Source organism: Lentinula edodes (assembly GCF_021015755.1).
Source record: "Lentinula edodes strain Le(Bin) 0899 ss11 chromosome Unknown C8R40scaffold_75, whole genome shotgun sequence".
NCBI lineage: Eukaryota > Fungi > Basidiomycota > Agaricomycetes > Agaricales > Omphalotaceae > Lentinula > Lentinula edodes.
In genome coordinates, this window is record NW_025764381.1 from 50,758 (window position 1) to 73,869 (window position 23,112).

The 23,112-nt window shown below is 45.4% G+C and overlaps 9 protein-coding genes across 9 annotated transcripts; 4 read left to right on the forward strand and 5 right to left on the reverse strand.

The window, feature by feature from the left end:
- Window positions 1-1,959: 1,959 nt before the first annotated feature.
- On the forward strand, window positions 1,960-2,565 carry C8R40DRAFT_1178101 (uncharacterized protein; the record flags this gene model as incomplete). The annotated part of the gene is made up of 4 exons (XM_046232798.1): window positions 1,960-2,010; window positions 2,064-2,141; window positions 2,189-2,272; window positions 2,344-2,565. 4 exons carry the CDS (start codon window positions 1,960-1,962, stop codon window positions 2,563-2,565), a joined length of 435 nt encoding a protein of 144 aa, XP_046079253.1.
- Window positions 2,566-3,685: 1,120 nt separating this feature from the next.
- C8R40DRAFT_1024783 (uncharacterized protein) lies at window positions 3,686-6,759 on the reverse strand (the record flags this gene model as incomplete). Its single annotated transcript, XM_046223065.1, has 5 exons — window positions 3,686-3,831; window positions 3,885-4,407; window positions 4,857-5,009; window positions 5,485-6,135; window positions 6,178-6,759. Coding segments are annotated over 5 exons (2,055 nt in total), but the record flags the coding sequence as incomplete, so codon positions are not given.
- Window positions 6,760-7,961: 1,202 nt separating this feature from the next.
- On the forward strand, window positions 7,962-8,893 carry C8R40DRAFT_1075020 (uncharacterized protein; the record flags this gene model as incomplete). Its single annotated transcript, XM_046226800.1, has 4 exons — window positions 7,962-8,006; window positions 8,058-8,167; window positions 8,202-8,329; window positions 8,355-8,893. The coding sequence occupies 4 exons, from the start codon at window positions 7,962-7,964 to the stop codon at window positions 8,891-8,893; spliced, it is 822 nt and encodes a 273-aa protein (XP_046079255.1).
- Window positions 8,894-9,265: 372 nt separating this feature from the next.
- On the reverse strand, window positions 9,266-10,125 carry C8R40DRAFT_1075021 (uncharacterized protein; the record flags this gene model as incomplete). Its single annotated transcript, XM_046226801.1, has 4 exons — window positions 9,266-9,403; window positions 9,517-9,673; window positions 9,738-10,035; window positions 10,089-10,125. The coding sequence occupies 4 exons, from the start codon at window positions 10,123-10,125 to the stop codon at window positions 9,266-9,268; spliced, it is 630 nt and encodes a 209-aa protein (XP_046079256.1).
- Window positions 10,126-10,511: 386 nt separating this feature from the next.
- On the forward strand, window positions 10,512-11,856 carry C8R40DRAFT_1075022 (uncharacterized protein; the record flags this gene model as incomplete). Its single annotated transcript, XM_046226802.1, has 9 exons — window positions 10,512-10,580; window positions 10,633-10,770; window positions 10,823-11,017; window positions 11,065-11,133; window positions 11,193-11,237; window positions 11,282-11,305; window positions 11,358-11,402; window positions 11,468-11,659; window positions 11,725-11,856. 9 exons carry the CDS (start codon window positions 10,512-10,514, stop codon window positions 11,854-11,856), a joined length of 909 nt encoding a protein of 302 aa, XP_046079257.1.
- A 279-nt stretch (window positions 11,857-12,135) lies between these two features.
- Window positions 12,136-14,926, reverse strand: C8R40DRAFT_1075023 (uncharacterized protein; the record flags this gene model as incomplete). The annotated part of the gene is made up of 3 exons (XM_046226803.1): window positions 12,136-12,419; window positions 12,471-14,894; window positions 14,920-14,926. The coding sequence occupies 3 exons, from the start codon at window positions 14,924-14,926 to the stop codon at window positions 12,136-12,138; spliced, it is 2,715 nt and encodes a 904-aa protein (XP_046079258.1).
- A 1,532-nt stretch (window positions 14,927-16,458) lies between these two features.
- On the reverse strand, window positions 16,459-17,174 carry C8R40DRAFT_1178107 (uncharacterized protein; the record flags this gene model as incomplete). Its single annotated transcript, XM_046232799.1, has 3 exons — window positions 16,459-16,525; window positions 16,589-16,968; window positions 17,028-17,174. The coding sequence occupies 3 exons, from the start codon at window positions 17,172-17,174 to the stop codon at window positions 16,459-16,461; spliced, it is 594 nt and encodes a 197-aa protein (XP_046079259.1).
- Window positions 17,175-18,961: 1,787 nt separating this feature from the next.
- C8R40DRAFT_1178108 (uncharacterized protein) lies at window positions 18,962-19,300 on the reverse strand (the record flags this gene model as incomplete). The annotated part of the gene is made up of 2 exons (XM_046232800.1): window positions 18,962-19,096; window positions 19,148-19,300. The coding sequence occupies 2 exons, from the start codon at window positions 19,298-19,300 to the stop codon at window positions 18,962-18,964; spliced, it is 288 nt and encodes a 95-aa protein (XP_046079260.1).
- A 900-nt stretch (window positions 19,301-20,200) lies between these two features.
- Window positions 20,201-22,209, forward strand: C8R40DRAFT_1178109 (uncharacterized protein; the record flags this gene model as incomplete). Its single annotated transcript, XM_046232801.1, has 6 exons — window positions 20,201-20,494; window positions 20,549-20,683; window positions 20,735-21,172; window positions 21,222-21,605; window positions 21,662-22,119; window positions 22,170-22,209. 6 exons carry the CDS (start codon window positions 20,201-20,203, stop codon window positions 22,207-22,209), a joined length of 1,749 nt encoding a protein of 582 aa, XP_046079261.1.
- Window positions 22,210-23,112: the final 903 nt, after the last annotated feature.

Sequence of the window (23,112 nt, forward strand, 5' to 3'; positions counted from 1 at the left end):
TACTGCTCTTGCAAGGACTGGTAGGACAATGGTTCTCCAGATATCCCACCAATGACCAGGGAAGATGAATATTTCAATGTGTGCCTTGGAACCTTTGCAACACCGCATGAATTAGCGTATGGATAGAGACGTGAACGGTACGGACAATTAGAACAGTACTTGCGAGGTCGGCTGAGGCACCTATGTTCCAATAAAATGTGTGCTAACAATTCTGAAAGAAGATAAACATGTATTTGATTGAGAAATCAGTCAAGAACGCACCAGCTTTCCTGCGCCATACAACCTGTATAGGGGGGAGCCAGACTCTGCTGGGACATGGACACTGTCTGTCCCACTCTGCCTTCCGCCGGTCGTAGTCGCTGGTCATACCTACTTTCCAGTAGACATCGGAATCGACGAAAGCGTACAAAAAACCGGGCCCATCCACTGGCGACGGGAGGCGGGAGCGTCTGGACATGTATAGAGCATGAAGTGAGTGGCTGGAACGTCTTGCCATTGTGCGTGACTCCAATATCGCGACTCGGATCGGGAAAGCGCGCGGTACAAGGGGATTTAGAAGGCTGGGATCGTTTAGTGAAGTATATAGGGTACGCTTGTAGCTTGGATTGTGTGCAATACGCTTGTGGTTGACTTGGATGTGGACAAGAAGAGCCTCAGGAATGCTAAGCATGCTGTGATGGGTATTATGTCGCTGTCGATGGGATTAGATAATGACTATCGGGCCTCCTAAAACCATAGAATCTTGAGCTCAATCCGATCACTCATTTTCTGAGCAGGGATGGCATTAAATTGGATGAACATTAAGACGGATAAAGCGTATTTAGTGTCTTGTGTATCAACGAGCTGCTTGTGAGTTTGCAGTTGCACGTATAGTGAGAGGGTGTAGCAGGCGGTCGTGGTGGATCGTTAGTATATGAGCCGTTGTAGTCCGGGATCGGGGATGAAGGAGAGGTAGACGGACACTAATGAAGATGTATAGCTTGGGATAGTGCACTAGACGTGTTGTGTTCGAAAACCTGAGGAATGCTAGCCATGTTGTGATGGGTATTATGTCGCTGTCGATGGGATTAGATAATGACTATCGGGCCTCTTGAAACCAAAGTACCTTCATGTTCACTCATTCTGAAATTATTTTGCAAAGAAAGTCCACCCCGAATTGGTAAACTCCGAAGCAAGATAATATCTGCATAACCCACCCCATAGGATGTCAGACCAAGGCCTTCATTCGATGAAATTGGGGAGCTGGGCAGAATATATTGATTGAAAGTTTGGCCTAAATAGTATACATGTGTATCAGGAGAGTAATGGAGGATGTCTAAGTAGCTGGGGGAACTCGTCCCAACGCCAGTTTTGTGAAGGAGGTTTTTCATTTGTAAGAGCTCAAGTTCCGAAGGCTAACAAAAAGAGACCTTTAGGTCGGCGGTGGTTGACAACAAAGGTATGAATGAAAAAGACTGACAAATAACTGGATTGACCGACTAGGGTAGTGCGTATCGTATGTGTGAGCCAAGGTGGTCGAACGCGGAAGTTCCAGTTGGTTGAGAATGCTGCGCTAGAGTCGACAATAATCGACTCTAGCAACCTCTTGAGCCGACTCGAGGTAATGCTTCTTCGAACCGTGTTCCAGATCTTGCTGATTGGAGAGTAAGATGGCTTGTAACGAGTTTGACTCGAATACAAGACGACGGTAAGGGATAAATCAAAGTAGTATCAGTCAAGACAGAAGTGACCCATGATTTGATTATCTAATGAAATCAATTCTTTGGGCGCTTGCAAGCGCTACTGATCATTTGTCCTTGTCCTTGTCGGCGATTCCTACAGAGTCCAACTTGGTAGGGGCCAATCGAAATTACTCTCTTTACACCCCGAGATTCAACGAAGTAGGGCGCCTTTGTGAGTAATCTGCTTTTCGGGCAGGAACATCTGACTCAGATTGCTTCATACTCGATAGTGGAAACCATGGAAGTAAACGATGCAGAACAAGTCGGACCTCATGCAATGAATGCTCCAGTAAACATGCTATCTGGTCGTAGCGGTTGCCGCTGAACCTGATGCCCAAGCAGAACCACCATACAGCCAATCACCGTCGAAGCGATTCTTTGCAAGACACCATTATAGAAGACGATTTTACTCAACTTAAGGTCCGAACCATGAATCGTAATCATTAGCTTGTCTCACAATTGCACAGAAAGAAAGCTCCTCAACTAAGGATATAAGTCCCCGAATTGCTGCAATACCCTCGATTCGCTCGCTTATCCCTAGAGACTTTCTCGTGAGTGACCGTGTTCATCGATCTGCGTTCTTCATGCTTACCTTTCCAATACCTTGCTGATTGATCTCCAGCTCCTCAATGTTCTCTTCAATGTGGGGATCATCAGCTACTTGTCGTTCTCTGTCAAGTTACTCTGGAAACTTTCGGTCATGTTCCATAGTCAACCGCATGCCGTTGGTGTTGGATTCCTGGTTCCGAGTGCTGCAGTTTTTACCTTTGCTCAACTTCAGCGATATGCTCGCGATCAAGTCCCAGGTCGAGAGAACATCACAGAGATAGTAGGGATCGCTTGAATTACATGGATGTTCAGTGGGCTTATCGTTTGACAGACAAATCCTATTCTCCAAACTGCCTTGGATATGACAGTTCTTGTAGGCGTCTTCATCTGTACTCTCATCTTCTGGTTGGTAATATCTACACTGGGAGATTGGGCTGCAGTACTATGTATCATCATCAACTTTAGGGTACCATACATGTTTTAACATAATGTGGAATGATCTTTGTGAAACCCGCGTTATATATCTGCCACGCAGACATGATACTCACTATTCAACAGTAAACGAGCAAAGGCGTTGTGAAGGAACCTACATAACTGGTCCGCACGGCGCAGCAGTGCGTGGATTGCCGGGCCAGTTGAATAGCTTCACTTCCTCGCATGTCAACTCAGTAACAATAGTCAGCTAATGTATCCAATTATATGAGTTCATTCTCAGATCTAACTATAAACATGTTTTTCACAATGTTCATATTACCCAGCCTAAAGCAGATGCTTCCTCCGACCCTCAAGCACGAACCGGTGCTGGCATTCCTGAATCATTGTCATGGTAGAACTATAGGGGACAATGTCACAAATCAGTATATCACTAGAGAAAGCCATAACATCACCTTCGGGACAGGGTATACATGTGTAATAGGTTTTCCTTTGATTTTGAATGACAGGTCTGTGCGGACGAAATGCGAGACAATGTATGATAACGGTACGGTTAGAGTTTTTGGGACTGCAGGCTTTTGAAAGCATAACCATCCACAGTTCAGTCTTCGATAGAGATCATCATCTGCATCAATTGGCTCCATAACAATGACTTCGAAGTACGTGATAGAAACTGTCTTTTGAGTGACGGGGTGGGGATGAGAGTGGAGTATGATCTGTTCAATCGTGCCAGCACATACTCTTCCATTGTGGCGGAAAACGACAGAATTCTGACGGATGGAGGGGGAGTAGATTACCCGCCCAGCCGCAACTCCTCCCACAGTATGTACTTGTCGAGCAACTTTACCATCCCAGTGTGAACTCAAAACACCGTATATGTCACATAAATGACGGATGATACGATCCAGAGTGGGTTTTTCGATGCAAGCGGGGCTTGTTTTGAATTCAGTGCTTGCCCAAGCCACTAAATCAGTCCCGGCAAATATACCACGATGGTCTTCACGATCGATATCTGTTAAGGCGGTCAATACCTCATCGATTTCTTCTCGTAAATCCGTGTTATGATCTAAGATGACTTGGAGGTTGGCTTGCCGGCAATAAGAAGTTAGCATTGTAGCTTCAACTTCCCCTAAAAGACACAATTATTGTCTGAATGAGAACATTAGGAGAACATTAGGTTACCTAGACGTCGATTGGTATTGAGTTGTTGTAAGGAATGATTGATGCGCTCGAACACTGGTGTACTGCGAGCATGACCCGGACCCATGGTTTCCAGATCGGTAACGATGTGAACAGCATGATGGTGATTAGGCTTCAGGGTAAAATCAGGATATAGCTCAAGGACGCCACGTAAATACTTGAGGATATGAGATTTGTAGTAGGCGCGCGACTTTTGTGATGTTTCACGAAAAAACAGAACACGCATAGAGTGAACAAGGTCCAAGAAGTTCTCTAACATCTTGAAACGACATGACTCGACTCCCTCGTCATTTTCATAACCCCAAACCCGAATTAGAGTGATGACTAGTGAGACCGAACAGATGACTTTATATTCATCAGCACTGAGCTTGCCTGAAGCAGATGTGCCCCATCCTGAGGGCGGCGGCTGAATCCAGTTCGGAAGAACAGTCCGTTTCATGTCGGACCAGATTTCTGCCAGAAGATCTTTACCAATGACATGGCGAGGACTGGATCCTGATTTCGGCTTGAGGCTGCTATCACGATACTCTTGACGCTAATTACATTATAGTCAAGACTCGCTCATTGCATAACTGAAGATCTTTACTCACCCAGATTAATATCCTTTGTACCATAACATCCTTCGTCAAAGAGGTGATACCAGGTTGACTAGAATCGAAAGGTGGAATTTTGTATTCTACGCATAATTTCTCTAGATATTCATGCTCAAATTTCATCAGGCTTGATCTGGAGGGTTCGTCCGCTTCGAAGGTTCGTTTGAGTTTATCATATCGTATCTTTGAGACATAATCATCGTCCGATCCATATTCTTGACGCTGTTTTCGGATTGTGAGGAAATAGATTATCTCACTGAAAGAATGCACATACATAAAGCATGATTCGGGCAACAAGGATTTTTTTGTTATCAGTTGTATTGTAGCGAATCCCAAAATCTTGGCATAAAGCTCGAAGGACTGATTTTGTCCTGCTGTGGAGTGAGGGAGGCCTGGTGGTCAGATTAAGTATTCTGGACTTCAGATTTTCGAAAGCCTGATCTCCATCGAAGACGAGTGGTGGAGCGGGACATAACACCGGTGGCATTTCTGAAGGATCAACGACCGATGAGACCTTCGAATCAACTGACTACAAGAATTAAGTCAATCTAAAAGGGCTATTCTAAGAAGAAATGAAGGCGTACTGCCTTGGAAAAGCCGGAATCTGAAGCTTCATCTGCCTCAGAAAGGCTAAGATTTGAAGCTTGATCTGTCTCAGAAAGGTTGGTATCTGTAACTTCATTGAGAGGGACAGGCTATTTTGAATAACGCATGAGTGAAAGAACATTGTCACAGGATGCAGAGATGAACGAACAGCATCTCTTGGATGTGAAGTATTATAAGTGTTCCAACCATCTGGGACATTGTCATAGTTCAGTGGTGGAATGTCGGGTACCTCTTCCCGCTGCGATGACATACGCTGTGCAACTTGAGACTAATGGAAATTCTTCAATTATTGAACTTACCCATTGCAGAATCTGGTCTACCATTGCTTTCTTGGTGCGAAGTCCAGTACGTAGTCCAAGCACAAAGGTGAGATACCAAAGGACTCCCTTGTTTTCTTCACTCAGAATAGATCCCAAGGACGGATCATTTTGTCGGATTTCATTTAGAAATTTTCGAAGACTCGCATTAGATATCTTCTTTTGGTCCTTAGTGTCCGGGTGAAGTCCATTGCCACCATTTTTCTTGTCATCGATTTTCCATATTTCACGAAGATGTGTCTCAAAAAGGCCAAGATATCCAAGGTGCATATCGTCAATGACCGTGAACCGAATGGGATCCCAATATGGCAGATCTAATAGCTCTGACCACCGGAGTCCGTTCTCCTGGTAGATCGTATTACGTCGCGCCATGGGGGCTTCCTTCCATTCGAAAGCTAACTGTCGATGCTTATTCCAATCCCTCATTACCCATTGCTCCGGATCGAGGTTATGAATATCTTGAATTGGCAGTAAACATCGTCTACAGAAGTATGTATGGCTGTGTGAAGCAAATCCCGAAAGTTGATGAGCGCCCTCCGTATCACATACAGCAGGGATTAGCACCGCGAAGATTGTTCGACCAAGAGTATATCGTGCAGTACGCAGGTAATACACTCCTTCCCAAAAAGGGAGCAACTGTTGGACTAGCCTGCGCAAGGTATGATTGATGTCATGTCGGGAAGGTTTTCCGGGAATGATTGTTACTAGATACATGTACTTTGGCTGATATCGAAGATGCTCAGGGAGGGACAAGATTACCATGTATAACGCTGTAGAGCTGAAGGAGGCGTGTTGTTCTTTCAAGAAGAAGGGGTTGAAAGCATCGAATCCAAGACTCATGACAAGTCGCAAGTCTGGTGATCCCGAAGGACCCATCTGAGGTGTCGCGTACGGCTGCCCATCTGCGCCCTTGAAGCATCGAAATGTAGATGAATCAACGAAATCTCTTTCTGGAGATTCCAACGATGGTAGCGGGCGTCGCTGATGTTGATCAATTATATCTTCGAGGCCCGGGATAGCTAAAATTCTCCCAATCCACTCTTGCAGATCTTGGAAAGCCTGTTTCCTGATAGGAGTGACGAAAGTACGCGGTCCAATGCGGCGAGTGTGCCATAACGTCGCACCACACGGTGACAAGTCTGGGTGAGATCTCTCGTTACACACAGGTAGAGGTTGATTGGCTCTGAGAGCATTTTCGGAGTTGCTGATTGCCTCATTCGTAAAAGGAGAGAGCGCGTAACAGTTTGGGCACGCAATGGAAATGTGTAATGTCGGATCGAGATCATAATGGTCGACGATGGTGTGGATATCTTCAGGAATCCGAGATGTGACCTGCGAATCTATCTTCTGTCTTCGCATCAATCCTTTGATGATACAGCGAAACAGCGCCAGTATCACTCGCATTTTACGGACTGGAGTCTGGAATTTGACATATATTATTAACGCAGCTATGAGAGTGGGTGCTTCCTCGGTCATCTCTTTCCGAGTAAAGTGACGTCCTGAAGACGGTTAAGACACTGGAAATATCCCTGAGGGAGAAGAGAATACTTACTGTTATCAACATTCAGTCCCCCGTTTCTGTTACAATAGGCCTTTGCTTGCCAATGCCTCTCTTTGATCCGATGGACCTTATTCAATGCCTGGAAAAGCTCGTCCTCTACATCTATAACACCCATAGAACGCTCTCCGGGAGGCAGGGCCTGAATTGTTCTAAGTAGGTGACAAAATCTAGCCTCCGCATCCAATAGACGACGATTGGAGACTCTTCCGGGATTGAGAGCAAAGAGTCCAGAATTCGCCAGTAATAGACTTTCGGGATCCGGGAACACAAAGGTTATCGTTTGAGAAGGAGGGGTAATGAACTCTAAGCCAAGGTCGCAATCATATAGAGCCTCTATTCGTAGATCTATCTCTGTGACTACAGAACGCAACCAGGCTTTGAAATCCGCCACTGTTTCTGTATTGTTGCAACCGAGGGTCTCGCCAAAAGAGTTCGAGGCTGGGCGGGAGCTTTCACTGGGTTGGTTTTCTAGGTTTGATTCAGTTCCGCCACGTGAAGTCGTGAAGGACTCCGGTGCGGCCTCAGTCTCGGCGGTTTGTGTTGCGGAAGCAAAGGCGGCTCTGAGACGGTCCCGATGCCGATGCGCTATTAAAACTGACTGTGGAGCTAGCACTCCCTCTGGATCCTGCTTTGAACATTCGTGGCATCGACATGGCTGATCTCCTGAACCATCAGCCCTACGGCGGCGAGCCATTTCACAACCGAGTTTGACCCGGAAGAAATGAGACGATATGAAGTTCGAAGACACCCAGTAGTCGTGATTTGTGAACTGAGGTAAGTCGAAATATGGTACGACGACCACGATTGGTTGATTATCTGATCAACCTAAAGGGGTATAGCGTAAAGATACAGTTTCCTATCGTAGACATCCTAGTGGGGACATGATCATGACGGACGTGATGTTTTTAGCGAGTTTCAAGTAGACAGTTGTTTCGTATAAGAAAAGTTTTCGAGGTCATTATCTTCAGAATCGCAATCAACTATGGAGCCCTATGAGACGTCGGATGAAGAGACACAGACTTCGACGGTGTGTCATGTCATTCGGAAAGCCTTTGATATTTGCCTTGACTATTCGTAGCCTAGCCAGTCAACCTGGTGGAGAAAGCAGGCGTACGAGTACTACCGTTACTGTAAAGACGACGATGGGATCATTCAAAAGGTCTTTGACAATCCCAATCCAGAAGAATCGTACGTCAACTAGTGCTTTGAATTTTCTCTCCAGAACTCCGAGTATGAGCACAGGAACACGAGGGGACGAACAAAAACACCCCCTCCAAAGGGAGCTCTTAAACACGGCTCCGCCACCTCGAGTCCTGGTTGGTGTTGTCATCCGTATCGCCATAGAGACTTGTGTGACGTCCGTCTCTTGATATAGGGCCTGTCAAGGATGCGGAAGCTAGAGGAGCTACACCCGTAAGCTTCAAATCTTCTACACGTCCGCCAAAATACTTTTTGGAAGGGGAAAAACGTACCAATTCCTTTTCGAGCGATGCGTTTGGGCCGACAAAGCTGGAGACCGCTCGGTTCAGGTCGCATGATAGCGAAGGAGAGACTGCTTGGTACTTCAGCCAGTCACCATTTGACCTGGACGCGCCTCCTCCCGAAACACCAAACCCAAGGATGTTAGCAACGATCTACATCCACAGGAACATGAAGGACGGAGCCTATCAGTTATGGCTGTGGTGTGACCGGGACGGTGGAGGGCCTGCGTGGCAACCAGTAGACCTGGAGAATGAACGAGTAGCCCATCCCAAGATTGCGGAGCGGGCTTTGAAGTTGACTACGTCGGGAAGGCCTAGTTGGGTGCTCACTAGTACCTTGACCACTTATCGGTCACGAAAGCCCAGGAGGTCTAGATCGCGTTCGGTTGCAGCAGGCTCGATAAACAGTGGTTCCATTAGTACAGGAAACTGAACCTCAGTGAAGTCCAATATTCGATTGATGTCCATGTCGTTGCGTACGTTCCGGATCGAATTTGCAAGGGTGTGCTCCGTATCGTATTCAGAAGATATTCTATGGAGTTGGACTCTATAGAAGTGGTTCGTGTGAAGCGAAAGACGTAGAGAGGTGACGGACGGAGACTGATACAGAACGTGTTATCAAATCGCATGAGCGCCTAAATGTTTCTCACGCTATATGCTCAGTAAAAGCATTAACCTCATCGTACCCAGTAGCACAAAGGTCATTGAGTTTCTTGTACACATCCGTAGTATGTACACATCATGTATATAAGTATTATTGGATAGTGTTGCTTGAGACTCGAAGATTCGGTACTGAATAAACAAACTATTGTAAAAACTCCAAGAATTTCCTCGGCATTGACAAGTGGAGGCCATTCAAAGGATCCACGGGGACTATGTCGGGCACGAATGTGCCATATGAGAATAACACCCTCCAGCGATCTTCGTCATTCTTTCGAGATGCCTGTACCATGGTTGGTGTTTTGAAAAATGTCGCAACGAGACAATGCCTCCACAAACACTGTTCGAGCTAATTATTAGTATGACAGATGTAACCTTCGAAGGATCAAGACGCACCCATTTCATGAATAGACGAGGACAATGCTTCATAAGGGTTTCTATCTCTTGCAATGGTGTATTAATCATGAAAGGAGCAACTTCTTCAACGAGTTGTGGATTCCAATACGTCAGGGCAAAGTATAGAAGTTCTCGTGAGTTGCTCTTGAGGAACTTCCTATCGATCGTAGGGGAAGCCTGAGTATCGAGTGTAACTTATACTTATACCGAATCCGACTCACCTAAGTTCGAATTGAACGGCAGTAATTGCTTTATGCACCTCGTACTTTTCCGCGGCTTCGGCGACCTTTATTATCAGCGCAAACTCGATTTGATCCAGCACAGGTCGATGACTCTGAGTGCCGACATATTGGAAGAGGATGTTCAGGACGTGAGAGCGTTCGGGAAGAGAAGACACCTCTCCGATGTAGGATGGAGTAGTAGCAGGCGGAAATCCACTGGTATCGATTTCGAGTTCCTCCTTGTCTACGATAAACTTCACGTTATCAAAAGATTGCAGCACAATGACGCGAGAGCAAGCTACAAACAGCGTCAGCTTCTGTGAAAACAAACCTCGGTAGGAAAAGACATACAGATTTGCTTTGCGGGGCAAGAGATCGCGATACTCATGTTGATATCGATTACCCTCCGATTGGAGTACTGATGAGTTCGAAGCGGTATCCTCGTGACAGGTCAAGATAGAAACCAAATCGAACTAGTACTAGTACTCTTCTGGAGACCGGGACGTCAATATATAGTACTCGTGGATCGTGATAGAGAGTAGAAAACTAATAAGCGCTCGTAGCCCGACAAAAAACAATACGCGCTCAAGCGCCCGTAACTCGCTCTTAGCCTCTTATTCGTACTAGTGAAACACACGAGTATAACTCTAGGTGCTTCTTGGGCTTCTCTCGTATCATACCAACAGAGTGAGCTCTCAAAACTGTTTAACTCGGTGTCAAGTTCATGGTCGACAAGGCCGCCTTCTCAGTTATTTGGTTGCTCGTTCGATTATTATGAGTAGAAGTCCTCAAAGCCCACATTTTCAAGTTCCTCTCCGTGACCAAGAAGGATGGTATAAATCGGTAAGTTATCGAGCTGATAATGTTCGATGATGACCACCTAATTCTACTTCAGCATTTCGAAGCGAGCACTGGGGTACCGGCCACTCCTTGGAGCACAGACAAGACAATAGAAGTACAAGTCGGATCGGAGACGGCTGAGGTAGATCTGGAGGACGGTAGTTGTCATATCAAACCCTCGGGTGCAACAGCAGTGAGTGGAAATTCAATTTTTGCGTATCAACAAACCTACAAGTAATACACAGGTCTCCAGTTTTCTTCCTCAAAATTCACCTCCAGAGGCTCAGATCGACGGTGAAGAAGGGCCATACCTTGAACCAAAACCTGAATGCGAAGACCGCCCATCCGATGCACTTGATCTTCAGAAGATATATCTTCATTCAGATCCCCATGTCTGTCTTGTTGATGCGCCGAAGGAGAACATAGGTGTAGCGAAAGCAGTAAGCATAATCCATCGTGTTCGTAGCCGTTTCTGATCAATGAATAGAAACTCGAAGCTAAACTCAAAATTGAAACTGCCGAGAGCACCCTTCGGGGACAAAGTGAATTCTTGCATGTGCGTTGCAATTGTATGTTGTGGTCAAACACCTGTAACCTTTTTAATTTCATATCTAGAACTCCATTGAGACCACAATGGGCAAACCTATGCAGCCGCTGCAGGTCGGTAATGACTTTTGTTCTTATCCGTTGCTCAAATTTCGTAGGACGGAAATCGCGCATTTGAAAACGTCAGTTCACTGAGTAGGTACCTTAGACTTGTGACTCAAACTCTATCTATAGGTCGACTCTAAGTCTCCGCGTTTGATCGCCTTAAAAAACTTTGTTGTGAGCACCCTCGGGAAAAGCTTGTCTTTGTTCTTTAATATTTACTCATTGATATGGACAACCAGCTTTCTGAATTTCTATTCAGGGCAGGTACTCTAAGTTACTTGCTGTTCGTCGTCAAAATGCTTCGAAAGATCTGGACAATGTTTCAGAATCAATTTGCCGTTGCTGTTGGACATCTGGTTGTCAGTGTGGGTTTGTTCATTGTGATTCAATATTGGGGCACAAAACCAGTAGAAATACAAGCTGTTGGCCAAGTAAGATTATACTTACCATGACTTTTGTACAATTATGGTGCGATATTGATCTATCCTGTTGACAGAGATCGAGGTTTTCACGAATTATTGTCGATATCACTGTCCTAGCAGGCGCTTTCATCTGCACTTCCATTGTCTGGCAATTAGTATCTGTTATTGGAGGATCAGTAGTAAAGATACTCAGGATGTACTTTTGAGTAATATAATTTTTCGCTACGGCTCTTGATCCTCTATTTTATTCTTATGAGTTAGCAATCCTCAAGGAATTTCAGCAATGTAGATTATACGTTTCTCTAAACACACCGCAGGCACAATTCAACTATCTCTGCCTAAGTCGAAGTTATTTGGCTGACCTCCCCATGCATATGGCGCCGTGAATCTTTACTGTTCATATTATTTATATAGACCTGTATATACACGCGACTGAACTCAGAACATGGACAGTATAACAAAATGCATCGCAGAATGTCCGTATGTTAAAATGATAAGTTACACTTCTTCTGGAGATACTCTGTGGCAAACTGGTCATTTTTGTGCGAAAGAGTGTGAGCTTTTTTGAACTTCAGTCGACTATGCCATTCTTGACTAGTCATTAATTTCACTGTCTCATTAAGGCGAATCTTGCGCAGATGTGCCTGAAACCAATCTTCAGCATCTCCGGACCAATATCCACAATTAAGACCACATGATCTCCAGGAACCCGAACGGGGCCACCATGATCGGATTGCAGTCTGCTCTACGCCGTCTTTCGAAACTAGACCTGGAGGAGACCTTATTCAAGAAGTCCTTGAGAGAGAAGATGAACACATACCTGTGACAACCTCGTATGACCCACATATGAGATCCATTTCTTCATTAGTAAGTTGATCATCCCAAAATGCTCGATTTTGACCCGCCTCCCAAACGCAGAGTGAATACTCTCCTTCTTGCAGAGCATGTCCAGTAGGCCCATCGCAAACATCATTCACATCAACCACTTCTCGAGCTAATCGGGAGATGATACCTCCAGCAAGGAGTGCCGCACGGCCTCTAGCTGAGCGCAGGAAATCATCACGAAGAATCTCATAAGCACAGTAGTCTTGTAACGTTGGTTTGAATGAGGCAGGACGCAGGCCCAACATGGCAGGTCGACGATAGGGGATAGCCCGGTATTTGCGAGGAGGGTAGCTAGCCATAAGTGTGTTAAAGGGCATCCCATGCTCAATCAGGCGTGTGATGATATTTTCGGTGTTGGGACCCCACTCCCGTCGTGCTATCTCCATGACGGTGGCGGCACTGCGTAAAGCGATCAAGTATGATTCGTGATCTGTGGCACCTGGGGCTTGTATCAAAAAATAATGACCATTGAATGTGCATAATACGTCAACTTCAAAAGGAACCGGAGGCCTCATGAGACTATTCCTAACAGCCAGATCATACACTTGGGGTGCAGTCCGTAGATCGACTGCATCCATCATTTGGGTTACGAAGTTACACAATTGAAGTTTGACGTGATCATCTGGTCCAGGAGATGGTGGTGAACGTCCACATCCAATTAGGCCCAATATCTTGCTCCAGACCTGTGATTTAAGCACAACATCGCGATTATCGGGTCGAGGTTGTTTGAGAAATCCATATCTATGATAGGCGACATCCTCAATGTCTCCACAGGACCCGGAGTTCAATGAGTTGGCCTCCGTGCGCTTATTCGGATGGAGACGAGCAAGGTAGGAACCCGATGAAGCAGTACCCACGTTGTGATCTGTTTCCTCGTTCATGTGAGTCTGCACTGAAATGAAAAAATTTGAGTCGTCATCGTCATCATCGTAAAGGCTATCATCAGGACCGTCTTCAGGATCCAAGTCCGTGCAAACTTCCCATTCGTCTGCAACTGAATCATAACGTCGCTGGCGCGAACCATAATTCTCCCAGATGTCTTCATAGTTGCTCCTTCCTACCGCAGTCCGTATCCTCACTCCTTCGACCAGATCCCAGTAGTACACACGAGCCCCTTTCCGGCCCGGTGCTCTATCCTTCTCTGCATTTTTTTCACGCTGTAGACGAGATTGGCGTTCAACAACAGTCTCAGAAGAAATGGCTCGAAGCCTTTGAGCGTCGCGACGCTTGATGAACGAGAAAAGGTCCTCGTTTGGACGGGGTAAGGTTCCACCATCAATGCGGGGTAGACGCAGCCGAGGTTTATAGTGAGAAATGCCTATATCACCGGGATAGCTTTCCTCTACACGTGTGGGTGGCGGGTACAGTGTCTGTTCTGAGAGCAAGTTTCTGATGATAGTAGGGGTGGGGGTTGGAATCACATTTTCTAACATGGGATGGATGGACCAATTATCCTTAGAACCCCAATACAACATGATAGGCATTTTGGCCTCGAGGTAAACAGGGATCCAAGGAAGACAGTTCGAATTGTGCACATCCAAAAACAGGCCGACCACAGGAATATCCATGAGTTGATGGAAATACGCAAGCCACTCTGAACTGATCGATGTCTCTTGCTGAAGCCGCTCCTTCCATTGCCATTTCGAAGGAACGGGTCCTCGACGAAGCTCTTCATATTCCTTCTGCCTCCTACTCCAGAAAGGATTAGGGCTAGGTAGTACGGAATTATAATTCGAAGCGATAAGCTTGACCCATTGATTGTCGAGATGATAGAGTATGTGAAGGAAGAACGAGATACAGGCAATCAAAGGAATAAAGGCTTGGCGAGACCGCATCACTGCATGACGGGCATCTGCATCTGTCTTCCAGCGATGTCGATACCCGTAATTATTTGGGTAAGGCCAGAGTCTAAAATCTTCCGGTATTCCGAGCCAGTTCAACTTCATGCACGCACGAAGAAATGCACGCATGTTCCTTTCTAAGGAGTCCCAGTCGTCTTTCACAGAAGTATCAAGAATGAAGCCGTCGAGATTTTTCTGAATTGGTATAGAACCAAAATGGTAATCCAGACATTTCAGAAAATGGAATTTAAAAGGGTTGCTACTGGGTGCAAAGCCCAAGAACGGAATCTGCGAGGTAGTCCAGTGCTTCTCATGGAAATTCGGTAGCACGGTGACATTTGGTTTAAGGTTTAAAGATTGTGTGCGAGAAGGGACATTGGGAAAATCGTGCGGTCTGCGACTGAGACATGTATAAACATCGTTGTCGATCACTGCGTGGAAGCTGAACCCGTCCGTCTCTTTAGACGTCGCAAGACGGCAAGGTATGCCTTGAAGAATGCAACGTGAGTGCAAAAAATCTGTAAACCATGAATGAATACTCACAGTTCATAGAATCGAGCAGGTTTTTCTTTATTTATGCGGCGATTGTCCTAGATTCCACAATGTACAAGGCTACGGTCTGATTTTGTGCAGGGAGACGTTATGAGAAACATTCATCAGTTCAAAACGCTGAAAATCCCGGACCTCTGGTGTCAATTATAGACGTGAAGGAGCAAGAGTTCCGAAGGGAGTTGGAAAGGAGAACCTCAGATCCAGTTATACCAGAAATAGGTGTATAGATAAAATGTACAACAGCCGCGAGATCTTAAGGGAGGTAGTAGTCTGCTAGGTACCGTGACGTTATGGTAGAAGACTGTGACGTTACTCGGTGATTTTCACGTCAGTTGTAGTCACGTGAACAATTTCGCTCTTAGTCGCTCTAGTTAATTGATCAACAGAGTTACTCCTTCGTACGACGCACTCCAGGTTTCAAACCGGAGAAGAGTCTCCTTGTTCCAGATCTCAAGAGTGGCCTATATTCGTAGACTATCGTGGTGGATCCAGCGTACAAGGAAGAATAAGGAATGACGACGGTGGGATGAATAGAGCGTGTAAGGCTAAGTACGAAAGAGTGTGCGTGAAGGGCCTACTATGAAGGTAAGATCTACAGTATTCAAATGAGAAAACGAAAGAGTTAACGAGTGTGAATGAAAGAAGGCTACTTCTTCCGAAAGAATGTGATACGGAATGAATGTGCGTACGAGTATAATCAAGGTAAGTAACTATTCCAAGATAAGGAATGGAAATGAATGCTAATACTTGTCCAAGGAATGATGAAAAGGAAAGGATTATCTGTATATGATCAACATAAGATTCAATGTAAATGAGCGTGAAGGCAACAAATGTTGTTATCTATGTGTCCGAACCGTGATTCGAAGAATGTTAACCAGTGACATAGGATGAACTATGGGTAAGAGCATGGTAATACTCGGAATGAGAAAAAGAATGAGATATGAGAAAACTAGGCAACGGAATATGCCTTCGGAATAGACGATTGCTGGAATGATGAGGAACCCTCTTCACAAAAGAAGAGAAGATCAAAGAGGTGAGTGTAGAACCAGACGCTCGATAAGATTAAACATTTAGGAAGATAACAAAGAGAAGAAACGGGAAAATATGTATAGAACTGATATTACCAGGGCACAGACAATTGATGAAGATGGAACGAAGAGAAGATGTGCGCAGAACCGATGCCTCTTGGGCTTAGATAACTGAATCAAATGAACCAAAGAGGGAAATTTCAAAAAAGGGAAAAAAGAAAGGGGAAGGCGAAAAGAATAGAGATGAGATGGGCATAGAACGAATGCCTCTGGGGCTTTGACGATTGATGAAGATGAACCGAGAGGAAGAAAAGAAAGGGAAAAGTGAAAAGAATAGAGATGAGATGAGCGTAGCATGGATGCCTCCAGGGTGATGGAGATGAACCAAGAGGAGGAAAAGAAAGGGAAAAGTGAAAAGAATAGAGATGAGATGAGCGTAGAATGGATGCCTCCAGGGCTTAGACGATTGTGAAGACGGAACAATGGAGGAAAGTACAGGATTTCAGCCTCGGAAAATATGTCTCAGACGTTTTCCGTTCTCTACGTGCCCTCGCACGTTCTTCGAAAATCTGGGTTGTGAATAAAGTATTCAGTGCGGCTCGTGTCAACAAAGACAGCTAAGCTCTACTAACGCGGTTAGGACCCGTCGAATCGCTTCCTTCTCCTGGCCAGATGGATAACGTGGAATTGATTCCAAAAACCTCTCCGGTTCGTACACCGAGTAGAAGAAAATCACGACGTCGCCTTTGAAAATTTCTGTACAGTCGTACGCGTCAAACGCCGTGTTGATATTCGGGCTGCCTTGATTGTAGGTGCCCACGACATAGTACTTTCGTTGATTGACGATGACTTTAGCCCTGTACAAATCGTCGGCATCCGTATCGGAATTGAAGCCAAACCGGACATCGATGAAGCGTTTGTGGCTATATTGCTTCAACACCGAATCAAAGTGTTTATGTTCAGCCAATGCATTACCGAGGCCGAAGTAAAGTCCAAGTGTCTTTCCATAAGTCTGCGGGATTGGTGTCAGTAAGACATGCTGTAGCAACAGCCGAACACCACTGAGCTCACCGTCTCATCTAGCTCTGGCATTATGTTTCCATTCAATGTGGGGCAGAGAATGCTGTGATCCGGGAACTGTCCTTGACGGGACGGCCCTGCGCTAGCGGGAGTAGGGGAGAGACTGGCGCCATTCAGAGAAGATCGTAAAACAGGCATGATGCGGATTGTTGTATGGACAAATTTGATAAGGCGATGGAGTATCGACGGGGAAAAGGTGATTATTTCGTCTCTCATTTTATGAGAGGTAACACGCTGTTAACATGAGTTTTGCAAGCTCTAGGATTTCTGACTTTCCCGTAACAGGTTCAGATACCGGGAGATTTCCATCGCATCCGATTTTTGATCACTCAGCGCGAAATCCGAATACATTGTCAATATTCAGTCAGCATGTTGGCTCTACCGAATTCTCTTTCCAAATTCGGGGACACCGTAAACGCTGCCTAAATTCACAAAACCAGATTTCTATTGGGCTCACTAGTAGTATGTATTGAAGTTGTAACGGTCAGTTATTTCAGACTGTGTCGTCCTTCCAGCATAGAATCTGGTTTAAAAATTCGAATAATTGTTTGGAGTTAGTTTCAGAGGCAATCCGGAGGTAATTAGCGAAGGATGAAAGGGATCAAAAAGCATGTTATACGAAAAATCCTTAATCCTGAATACATGTGTGCAGAACCTCGCCCTTCTATTCACACCCGACACTTGACCTTAATCAATATTCCCCCTCGCACCTGTAACTCTATCCCTCCGATTCACATTTAAGCCGCCTCGATAAAAGTAAGGCAAAGCGTCTCTACCAACAATACTTCTAAGCTCTTTCCGCTGATCTAGAGAACAATACCAGATTTATTCATAGCCACTCAGGAACATATTAAGATCTGATCGATATCGCTAGATCGAGATTGTCATCTATGATTTCATCATTCATCTCCTACATGCAAGAATAAAAGTGATGCATGAATCAAAGGGACTAGTACTACGACTCTTCTATCAAATTTTTGAAGCCTTTTGCATAGCTCGCGAGAGGATCCAAAAACTTCAGCGATGGAAGTCGATTACAGATTTTCTGTCTTAGATATTGAGGATACGAATTTGGGTTTGCAGCGGTTGCTCTTACCATGAACGACATAATTACGCGGTACGAATGTTTGACCTCATGTACTTGACATAGAAGGGTCATTTGATTGAAATCAAGACCCTTCAAGCGAACGTGAAACAGGTCATTTGCGGAGCCTGTGCCACTGCATGCTTCAACAATCGATATCAGCCGGAGAGATACCTTCACGCAGGTACTTTCGAGGGCAGCTCCAACAAGCGACAGAACAGTACTGCGGTATCGAGGGGTGTGTGCACCCCATTTCAGGGATTCACTTTGAATCCGGAGCCGATAGGTACATGATACTTTACATGGGCTAACAGTTGCGTAATTGAGAAAGACGTGGGACGGGGACGATTATGGCTGAAACCGACAGTAAGGAATTCCTAAGATAAATGTCAAGAAAAATCAGCGTTTCAGCTTTGAAATCATATGGTTCAAAACAATCAAATGACTACGTAGTCGTTCAGACACAGAGAGCTATAGATGGGAGTAGCGAAAGTCTTGCAGTTTGCTTGAAACCTGTACAGACGGTTTCAAAAAGCTAAGTGTCATATCATGTCAGGGATGAAGTGAACACCATGAGAAGAAGTATCAGCCTTTGATCCATCCTCATGATTGATTGAAAATCAGTCAAGTGCTCAATGGAGTGCATTACGGTGAAAATACGAGTCACAAATCCATTAGATTGATAGTATACGATGCCGTGGATATGTATGTGGTCATGGAATAATCAAGACGAGAAGAAAAACCGAGGGTCCCCTACGGGTTGCAAGGTTTGTCGCGATTCGCTGGACTGATCAAGACTAGGTGAGGAAAAGCATGGATGAGAGACAAGCTAGCTTACTTATCATGAACGGGGAGTTTGCAATTTCTGGATCTCGTTTTCGAGACTTCTGATTTCGTTTGTCTTTTCGATCAGTGAAGCAATGAGTTCAGAATTGAGAGACCTCAGGTCAGCAAGACGTAGGGATGTTCGCGCATCCTGGGAGACAGACCGATGAATCAGGTAACTATGTTTTCGTAGGATACTCACCTCGATATCGAGATGTTTAAGGCTCTTGAATAACGCAGCTATCTCGGTTCGAAGTTGTTCGGCTTCGTCTGAACTGGCAGACACTCTCCGTTCATACTGATTGATTTCAGCGTCTTCGCATGTTATGCAGCGCACTTGTGATGGAGTCGACATTGTATGACCACTAGAGAACACCCTCACGCAATTTTATAGAAATTCCGTTGCATTGTGGGCCATTCATCATAAGGCTCATTGTCGGATGGCCCATTCATTGTCTTCGACGAGTGCCCTTGACGCTATGACAGCCGAAACGGCATAAGAGGAGAGTTTCCCTTTCAGGTGAAAGACAATAGGAGAAGACATCCTTGGAGTTAGACTCATGAGGAATGTCTAAGCTTAAGCTGACCGCGAGACTTCTATGGGCGTACGACAAAGGGTAGTTTACGTAACTACAAGATGTGATTTTTGAAAATCTGATCACTTGACCTCCGGATCCGAAATCAAGCAACTTCCAGTACGACGTCGACGACATCCTCGAACACTTGGTCCTGGTTTCAAACCGGACGCATGCGCAAAGACACGAAACTTCGCTCAGTACACCTTATGTCCCTCCGGATCCCGTTGGTCATGGCTATGGATGCTGACGGTGGCGTCGTAACCAGGTTCTTCGAAACGAGGGTGAGGAACCCCTCAGACTAGACTTTTCCGTGTGCTGACTCGTATCAAGGCCATTTCAGGCAACTAGGAAGGAAAGAAGGAAGTGAAACAATACAAGGCTAAAGTTTTTCGGGGTCTTCCATATCGAGAGCAGTTCAGATTTTGCCAATCGTTCATGCTATGGTAGAATTGTAGCAGAGCTCATGAAGTCCTTCCATCCGATTATGACTTCTTCTCCGAGCTCGAATAGAGTAAGTAGCACTTGACAAAGCCTAGGTCTATGTATCGTATGCAGATCTAGAAATGGTTCAGCTCAAGTGAGTTGAATGATTGGATGATGAAGTGATAAGTTAGTCGTTTCGGTTATCAGGCCCGTTTCAAGCACAAGCACAAAGAAGTTCTTGTTCCTCTCCAGCGATGATCTCTCCTGAACAAGATTCCAGCGATGTAGATTCTGAAATGGACTACGGTACCCCGGATGAGATGAATCAGCCACAGGCCCCTCCTGCAACGCATTCTTATCAGGATTCATCGGAAAATATCCAGCATTTGATGTCACAGCACTCGCACACGTCGTGGCAGGACTTACCCCAGACCCCCCCTCCCACAGACGACCATCATATGAATGATCTTAACGATACTCCCAGAGCTCCTGATCCCAACGATACTCCGAGAGTTTCTTCATCCTCAAGAGATCAACAACCTATGCAGGTATGTCACGAGGAATCAAATGAGAAGGAGCGCTTACTTTTGCATGATAACTAGGAACCATTGTCGCCGACCATACAACTTCCTCGAAGTGGCAAAAGAAGAAAAGTCCAACAGGAGCCCCGAGCTCCCAACGATGATGCGCAGTCAAATTCTCAACGTGGTCAGGGCTCCAGTTCCAGTGTAGATGCGGTAGGTATTCTGTGCTCGCTATCATTACGTCGAACCTGAAAAACCTTGTAGTTGAAACTTTTGTTTGAGGCACAAGCAACACTATTAAAGAGCGTCTGCACACAATTGCAAGGATCGACCACAGAAATGTTGCAGAAACAAGACGAGAAAAACGCTGCAATTTTGCAGAAACAAGACGATAAGATCGATAAGTTGGCTGAACACACAACCCAGAACTCGAGAATGTTGGCTCGCATTGGGGAGACACTGGAGAAGCACTTCACGAGCAAGCCCGCACAACAACGTGGAAATATGGGCGACGAACAAGGAGCGAAATCCCAGGGTGATGCTGCTAAAACGGGAAGAAATCCTAGTGATCGGGCGGACGACCCAGATAATGAAGGTGACGATGAGGCCGATGTAGCTTATGCGTTCAGCTATGCCAAGAAGAAGCGAGTACCGCGCTCTGGTGAGATCAAGCGCCGACCCGTTGAAGAGCTGAGAAGCAAGGTTCGTGTGGCCATTTCTTGTGACGATTTATATTCACTTCTGAATGTAGGAGTTGATCCGCATGTGGCTAGATAAAATAATGAAAGGACAAGATCAAACCAAAAATACGGTAACTCAACAGGAAGCAGACGAATTTGCTAAAGCATTCAGGAAGGACCCGCTTTCACGTCCATGTACGACGGAAAACTTTCGATATTGGATTGCGGGTGGTCCTAAATCAGCATGGAACAAGGGCGCCTCATACGTCTTTGTAGAGATACTTGAGAAGCAGAAGCTGATCACTAAACCCAATGTAGAAGATCGTGATGGTCTCCGTGAAGCATTTCTTGTGCGGTTAAGATCGCTCCATAAATATTGGTTAGAAGACAAGAAAATGGCGGAAGATAGCAACGACTCGCGTTTACCCATTGGGAGATGGCAGAGAAAAAGCACAGTGAGTTGTCACAACATCGCATCTTGATACGAAAGCTGACACGGACTTTGAACAAGTTATTCCATCAACGAAGAGAGGTTATTCTTACCTTTGAATCACTTCAGCCCTACCTCAAGGTATTCGATGAGTTAGGCGTCGCGGGAATGTCGTCGGACAAAGAAGACCCAGGCATGAGCAAACCTCGAGTGCAGTACCTTGTGAAGGGCACAAAATGGCGGGCGGCCTTGGTCAAACATTTCGTTCGGCCAATAGACTATGTTCACCTCGAAGGACGATGCTCCGCCGACGGAGAGAAATTCAGTTTCACGCGGGGCTCTCCTCCGCGTCTTCGTGTTGATAACAATGACCGAAGCTCAAACAGCAAATACGTTGCGGGTTTACCTTCCAACTTTTACGATGCCGAATGGCTTGAAGAGATGGAACCTGGATGGTCCAAAGGAGGGCATGGCTTTGTCAATGAGATTATACGTCCTCGACAACCTATGAAATTGGTCTTTCCTCCCGGCCTCGCCAAGTACGTATCGTCTACTAATATTTCGAAGTCTATCTCAAACATTGTCATAGAATGCTGCAGGAAAGGAAATACCCTAGTAGCACAGCGTAGGGTGCGGTGTCATAAGCTATTTTTTGGCATGAATTCGACAAGTATACCTTCCGATACCAGAAACTAAAATAGACGATATTGTTGTTACTATGATTACTGATGCATGCGCAAATACTTGAGTCATTCAAAAGATTATACCGACGTGTCGTCGAGACAAAAGTAACAACGTTATAGATGTTGCTCATTGAAATCTAAGGTTACTTTTCGTATACTCCAGCCAATAATCCATTGAACGATACCACCATCTACATAGGTTACATCAGCGTAAATCCTTTTAAGGGAGGGCTGCAAATTGAAGCCCGAAGTCAATCACTGCGTTACAACGTTTACCGCAAATTAGATTTTTGTAGACTGTCGGGCTCTGTCCAAATTCGGAAGAGCAGTGGTCATGACGCAATTAATCACCAGCTCACGTGACAATGCTTGGGACCGGGTCTGGTCGCGAGCATGCAAATTTTCATTCCCGATCCTTCCAATATGGCAATTCCACAGAGTCAAACTCGCTGGACGCCACTGCCTCAGCTTGTAGCTATGAGACCGACGATGCATGCTGGACTTCTGTGCTATCGTGCTTTCGAACACGAGAGAATGAAACTCACGGACAGTCAGGGATGCGACTCTACGGCTTGTGAAGAATGGGACATCTAGAGATATTCTGAGGTACGCGTGTAATACCCCACTCTATACTACTAATGGCTCACAATTTCCAGTATATTCTTCCAATTTTTAACTTCATATCTGCTCTGCACTCCTCACGGGACGTACGCGTAGATCTTTATAGATAAAACTTTTGGCGATATCGATATGACGACTATATCAGGATACGGATGCCCTTTGTCTTATAACTTCGCCTCAATACACAAAGGTATCCAACAACGAATATATATAACCTGGCGACACTTT